General features: G+C 40.2%; 1 protein-coding gene across 1 annotated transcript; it reads left to right on the forward strand.

Moving 5' to 3' along the window:
* The first annotated feature begins 1,377 nt into the window (after nucleotides 1-1,377).
* Nucleotides 1,378-5,819, forward strand: FABP6 (fatty acid binding protein 6). The gene is made up of 4 exons (XM_054978150.1): nucleotides 1,378-1,518; nucleotides 2,412-2,587; nucleotides 3,862-3,951; nucleotides 5,687-5,819. Exons 1-4 carry the CDS (start codon nucleotides 1,452-1,454, stop codon nucleotides 5,738-5,740), a joined length of 387 nt encoding a protein of 128 aa, XP_054834125.1. The 5' UTR covers nucleotides 1,378-1,451; the 3' UTR covers nucleotides 5,741-5,819.
* The last annotated feature ends 1,186 nt before the right edge of the window (nucleotides 5,820-7,005 follow it).

Consider the following 7,005-nt stretch of genomic DNA (forward strand, 5'->3'; position numbering starts at 1 on the left):
TTGGTGATCTCTGAGGAGCCAGCGGTGCCGGATACTGCACTTTGCAGCTTGATTCTAACTATATTTATTCATCATCATCTGCTTTCCCCAGTCACATTCTAAATGGGCTGATGGAACAGTGTCGATAGTGGATGATCCAGAAGTCTAGTTACTGAGAAATGAATGTTGTTCAGGTCTCTTCCCCCATCAGATGGGGTCATGATAAAGCTTAATAGTATGCTGAGAATGGATAAAGAGAAACTTGTCCCCCACCCCCATCCTGTGTTGGTCTGTAGCAGAAGAGCAATATTTAGGTCCAGTAGCATCTTGGTCTTTAAGGTGCGGCTGGACCGAATCTTGCTCTTATACTTCTTTTTGTTCATCCTAAATATATTTCCCATGAATTTCACTGAATGAAACCAAGATCCAAGAAACCAATATTCTGTGTGTCGGGGGGGGGGCGGGGTTCCCTTTATTAAATTTTTCCATGCCATGCATCATTTGATAAACTTCTATCATAACTTCTGCTGAGGTATATTTTTCTAAAGTAAAAAAAGCCTCAAACGCTTTCACATTTCCTTGTAGGGAAGGTGTCCTTTTCTTCACTTTTTCCAGGTCTGTGATTTCCTTGCTGGGTTGGGGTGGCCAAAACTATAGCTATTATTCCAAATGTGTCTATGCCATAGACTTGAAATCGCCTCTCTCATCCTGCTGTTTTATAGGGAGCTGGCAACGGGTGTAGTTCTGCACATGTCTGTTGTCCTCATATATAGTCTTACTCTTGATTAAGCCTGTTTTTTTAAAGGCCAGACCAGAGAGATGTGCATAGATCTTGAGAGATGTGCATAGGTTTATATGTGATCTGTTTCATTTTTATCCCACTTCTCCACCAAGGCTGCCAGTGTAGCATGTATGTCTCTTCCAGTGGAACTTCCACGTCACAACGTAGACTTTCGAACTACTGTATGTGGGATGTGGTCTCTTGCAATGCAACATCATGGAATGACTCCCATTTGAGAATAGTAATAAAGTTATATTTCATGTCCTTTGTTTTATTTTGCTGGATGGGGACCCCAGATTAATGTGAAATTGATTCCATAAATACCTGAGAATATGTTTCCAAGTAAAGTGTTTTATTCTATTAATTAAAAAAAAACAATTTGGGGTAGGGGAAATCCTTCAAAAATGTTTTTGGGAAAAAATCCCAGTTCTTTCTTAAAAATGAGACATACCAGAATAGTAAAAGTCCCCTTTGCAAGGGTCAATAACATCAGTGTTAGTGATTCAAGGAAAACTGTACTTATGTTGTAAAAAAATAAACCTTCATTAGATGGTGTGATGAAGAAGTGCAACGTGTTTTGGGTGGATAACCTGAGCAAGAAAAGCTTTATAAAGCTCCTGAGCCCAGCCCAGTGTCTTCAGAAGTACCGCTGCTCTCTTGTGCCAATTTCCTTGGTAACATAGAATTCAGCATGGCTTTTTCTGGCAAATATGAAGTGGAAAGTGAGGAAAACTATGATGAATTTATGAAGCGCATTGGTATGTATACACAATGGGTTTTTTAGATAACATTGCTTGGTTGGTTAATAACTTTTTGATATAAAGATCTATTGTTCTGATGGCTTCAAGAAAGAAAACATGAAAATGAGAAAGCTGTTGTGTTTAATTGAACTTCACATGCTAGTGAGAGAGTCTGCAAACTTTCTAAGTCACACTGCAGGTTTTGGGCAAAAAGCAGTCCACTTACTCAGAATTAAACAAAGCAGAATGCTGCACGACAGAGTTTTTCAAAACACAAACTCCTGCATTCTTATTTATTCTCCTCTTGTTCTATCTCCGATAATTGTTCAAGATACAGTAATGAGATAGCTACCACCTGGATACATGTAAGACAGATCCATTCTGTTAGCAGTAGTGCGGCTGACCTCCAGGTGCAAGGAGACTTCCCGTAATACAAGAGGTTCAGAAAAGGCTCTGTTTTTTATATAATACGGAATATATCAATTATTGTCAATTGCAAATTATAAATAACTCCAAAATTATAAATATGCATCAACAAATATCAGTATCAAATTTGCTCTCCCCCATCATTTTTCTACATTTGAAGTCACCTTTTCATTCACATTTGCACCCAGTTTTTATTATGAACTGTGGGCCAAGCTACACATGACGAATGACACTTGAACGGCAAGTGGATTGAGTGGAGGGCAAGTGAACAGGGAGAAATACACTTGCCGTTCAAGTGTCATTCGTCATGTGTAGCTTGGCCCTGAAAACCAAGACTAGACCTACTCTTCCCTAAGTTCTGTTCCCGTTCATAGTTTTCTAGAAAAGAAAGAACAGCATCCAGCACAACCACTTTTGCTTGTATCTGAGAAGTGACAACATATAGAGTGCTGATAAAAAACTACTTTTTATTTCCATTGTGCTAGGTCTTCCTGCTGATGTAATTGAAAAAGGAAGGAATTACAAGATTGTTACGGAGGTGATACAAAATGGAGATGAATTCACCTGGTCCCAAATTTACACAGGAGGAAAGTCTATGTCTAATAAGTTTGTTATTGGCAAGGAATCAGAAATGGAGACATTGGGTGGCAAAAAATTCAAGGTAAGTGAATGTATCTATTGCTTCTAAAGGATTTGATCTGGAATCTAAAAAGTTATTTTAGGTGTGCTTGAGGGTGTATCCAATAGAATTTTTAAAAATTTTCTTTTAATATCACTTCCCATGCCATATCACAAAATCTAAATTTCTCCTCCCCTCAGTTTCACAAAGCACCTTCTTATGTGGCACTGGGGGAGGGGTTACTGTTCAAGAAACACCAACACTGCTTGTAAATGAACAACTAGTTGAATACTTCTTTGGATCTGTCTTGGTTTCTGCTCGGACATACCTTTGCCAAGCACCTCCAAATTAGCTGTATCAAATTCTAGTTCCATAATAATTTTTGTCTACAGTAATGATTTTGTTCCAGTAAACATGGGTGTCTTCAGCATAACTGATGGCACTTCACCTCAGTCTGTGAATCATCTTCCCCAGTGGTTTCATTTCAATGTTAAATACATTGATAGAAACGTGCAACACCCATAGTGTCATGAAGTGGAGCAGAATTCTCCAGCTCTTTGTGGAATCTTCCTAATAGGTAGGAGCTGAAAAACTTAAGTGTGATGACCCCAATCCTCAGCTCATACAGACAATCCAGAAGAATATTCTTGTTGATGGTATCAAAAACTCCTGAGAGAGGTTCAGGAAAATTAACAGGGTCATACTTCCCCTATATCTCTCAGCTTATGTTGTCTACTAGAGTAGACAAGAGAGTTTCTATTCCAAAACCAAGAGGGAAGCCAAATCAAAATGGAGCCAAAGAATTTTCTTCATCCAAAAAAATCTGGAGTTGAGCCGCCACCACCTTCTTGAGCACCTTTCCCCTAAAGAGGGGATGGCAACATTGAGCAGATGCCAATCAACTGGGACCAAGGCGTGCTTCATCAGGAGTGACTAGAGACTAGGAACTTTTAAATAAGTATTAATAATAACCCTGGTCTCAGCCAGTTACCATCCTGCCACTCCAATAAGGAAGCCAGGAAAAGCAAGAGTCAAGTAAACAGATGGTTTACCTCTCCAAACACCCTGTCAGAAACCTCAAGCTATAATAACTAAAATGCATCCAAAAATGACAAATAGGTTCCAAGGCAATGTCTGGTATTTGTATAGAATCCAACATGGAGTGGAAGTCAGAGTGTAATTTAACTTTTTCATTTTTTCTGACTTTTTTGTCTGACCCATGCAAGACTGCTCAGGAGAAATAACATTTTTGTCTAGCTGTTAATCTTAATTTTCTTCTGCCAATATGACAACTAATGCATGCCTATCTATTTCAGGCAACGGTTAAAATGGAAGGTGGAAAAGTGGTTGCAGACTTCCCCAACTATCATCATACTGCAGAGATTGCTGGGGGCAAACTAATAGAGGTAAATTCTGGAAAAATCTTCCTTGGGAGATTAACTGCATTATGCCAAACAGACTAATAAAAAAGAGTTCTTAACAGCAGAAGAAAATAATCGAGGGTTATTTTAACATCCAATATGATATTCAGCACCATATCAGCATGAAGGAAAGAAGGATGATAATTTGCTGTGATCCATTTGAAAACAAACAAAAAACTATTAATGGTGATGCTAAAACTTGAGAGCATAATTGGTAACACTCTTTATTTTCAACTCAAAACTTGGGCACACAATGAATATTCCAGGTCTATTATCTAATGGTTGTTTGTTATCATCTTGAACTAACAACCACATTTAAATGCAAGGCCCAAGAACAGGATGTTTTCAGGGCCCTTGCTATAAACTTGCAAGCCTCCTCCCTGTTGCTATTTCCTGTTAGGGTAGCTCTTGATGCCCACTGCCATATGGTAAACCATATGAGCTTCTGGTGATTCCTAGAGTCATTCTATGTTACTTTCTGGTTTTCTCTGGAAGTGACGTAGCAGCACAGATGGTATCATGCCCCAACCCTCCCACTAGTTGCCAGACAGGCACATCTCAAGCAACCCTGATTTAAACAGTCCCACCTCAAATTTCCTGTTTCATGCATAGAAAAATGTCTATTTTCTTTCTGAAATAACGTAAGTAGAGCATTGCTGTGTAGGCTGGGGGCTCCTTGACATAGGGTTGCCAACTCTGGATTGGAAAATTCCTTGAGATTTAGGGGTGGAGCCTGGTGAGATCAGAGTTTGGGGAGGGGAGGATCACAACAGGGTATAATGTCATAGATTCCATTCTCCAAAGCAGCCATTTTTTCCAGGGGAACTGATCTCTCTCGTCTGGAGATCAGTTGTAATTGTGGGAGATCTCTTGGCCCCACTTGGAAATTGGCAACCCTACCTTGACCTCAAGCTCTGATAAAACTAATGATTTCTCCCCATGCTTGGGCCCTGTATATATGAACGGCATTCAAGATTCTCAAATGCAACTGCTTTGTCTTCATTATCTCATAGGTCATGTAAATGCCAGAGGCATGTGTAAGAACACAAGCCAGGCTTATGGATTTCACTGGAACTCATTTTAACTTTTTATTCATCCTGAAACGTATACAGTACTGGTGCTCACTCTGTGGCTCATAGGAAGCCACATTCATAATTACCATCAGCCCAAAGAGGCACTTGATTACTGTAACACTTGCATCAAACACACATACGATAATATAAAATATAGTTATAATATTAAATATGTAAAGGTAAAGGTAGTCCCCTGTGCAAGCACCGAGTCATTACTGACCTGTAGGGGAACATCGCATCACGACGTTTTCTTGGCAGACTTTTTGTTACGGGGTGGTTTGCCATTACCTTCCCCAGTCATCTACACTTTACCCCCAGGAAACTGGGTAGTCATTTTACTGAACTCGGAAGGATAGAAGGCTGACTCAACTTTGAGCCAGCTACCTTGCCCACTTTCCTGGGATGTGGGGCAGGTCAGTGCCACATTGGAGAACACTGATCAGAAGAGCTACAGGTGGCTCCCAAACCACTGAGTGAGTATCGCTGGTATAGAAAAATTAGAGAGGGAAATAAATTCAGGGACCGGGATTCCAGAATTCCTGTATCAGTAGCAATTGCAGAGAAGGGAGAAGAACTAGCAGCACACTCCAGGATGAAAGACGAAGGAGTTCCAGCTACCTGGGTCAAAATAATTTATTTTGTTGCAGATTTCTACAGTTGGTGATGTAACCTTCAAGAGAATCAGCAAGAGAGTGGCATGAAAAGATGTTGGGAAAGGAATAATACCCCCAATCCTTAGCCACAATGGAAAAAGAGAAATAAAATCTGCTATGTCTTACACTACTTGTCTATTTCTTTAACTCTTTTGTAAGCAAATGAGAGGGAGAATCAACTACTTTCCCATCTTCAGCTACACCTATCTTTTTATGTGTATCTCCTTGCTGGAAACCTTAGCCATTCAAATAGTATTCAAGCAGACTTCGGACAATATGGGGAATACCCAGCATGAAGGATCTGTACAACTACATATTATGAAATTAACAGGTAAACAATACAGTGTGCAAGACTGTGCTATACTCCCCTGTCCTCCAATATAAAGCATGTAGTTGTTGCAGGCCAATCATGGCTCTTATACAGTGTACACATGATTTAAAAAGCAAGGTACACTATAAAACAGGAGTCTAGTGGCACTTTCAGACTAACTGCATTTATTCCATAAGTTTTCAGGAACTTACTTCCATCAGATACATTGAAGTGTACATCTACCTGATGAAGTGAGAGCCAAGCTACAAGTGACGAATTACACTTGCCTGGCAAGTGAACAGACTCACGTGTATTCCTCCCTGTTTACTTGCCATTCACTTGCTCTCCACTAGATCAAGTGGAGCGCAAGTGAATGGCAAGTGAACAGGGAAGAATACACGTGAGTCTGTTCACTTGCCAGGCAAGTGTAATTTGTCACTTGTAGCTAGGCTCTGAGCTCTGACTAATGAAAGTTTTTGATAAAGCGCTGCTAGTCTCTAAGATGCCAATGAAATCCTGTTTTATTTTGTTGCTACCAGACTAACTTGGCTACCCACCTGGAACACCATGGGTACACCATGTAGGTGCATTCCAGTTTATTTGATAACATGTAAAAGAGAACTGCTACAGGCCTGGCGGGTAACACATTCAAGAATAATATTTGTTGCTATAGGCCTTCACTTACTGAAGCCAATGCCATATTGGATCAAAACGAAAGCATGATTTAGGCCATTAGATCCTGTGCTTGTGGAACGATTATTTTCACGTATACCATACTGCGCTGGATAGGGTTGCCAACTCCAGAATGGGAAATTCTGTGAGATTTAGGGGTGGAGCCTGAGGAGGAAAGGAATCTCAAAAGGGGGTATAACACCATACTGTCCACCTTACAAGGCAGTCATTTTCTCCAGGGAGACTGATTTCTGTAGTCTGGAGTTCAGTTGTAATTCCAGGAGGCTGGCGGCAACCATAACTGGATTTTATGATGGATGTCGTTTGACAT

This window comes from Eublepharis macularius, chromosome 4 (genome assembly GCF_028583425.1).
Source record: "Eublepharis macularius isolate TG4126 chromosome 4, MPM_Emac_v1.0, whole genome shotgun sequence".
NCBI classification, from domain to species: domain Eukaryota; kingdom Metazoa; phylum Chordata; class Lepidosauria; order Squamata; family Eublepharidae; genus Eublepharis; species Eublepharis macularius.

Coding starts and splice junctions, on each gene's coding strand:
- FABP6 (XM_054978150.1), top strand. CDS start 1,452: ATGGCTTTTTCTGGCAAATATGAAGTGGAAAGTGAGGAAAACTATGAT. Junction 1,519..2,411: donor TGAATTTATGAAGCGCATTG/GTATGTATACAC, acceptor CCATTGTGCTAG/GTCTTCCTGCTGATGTAATT. Junction 2,588..3,861: donor TGGGTGGCAAAAAATTCAAG/GTAAGTGAATGT, acceptor TATCTATTTCAG/GCAACGGTTAAAATGGAAGG.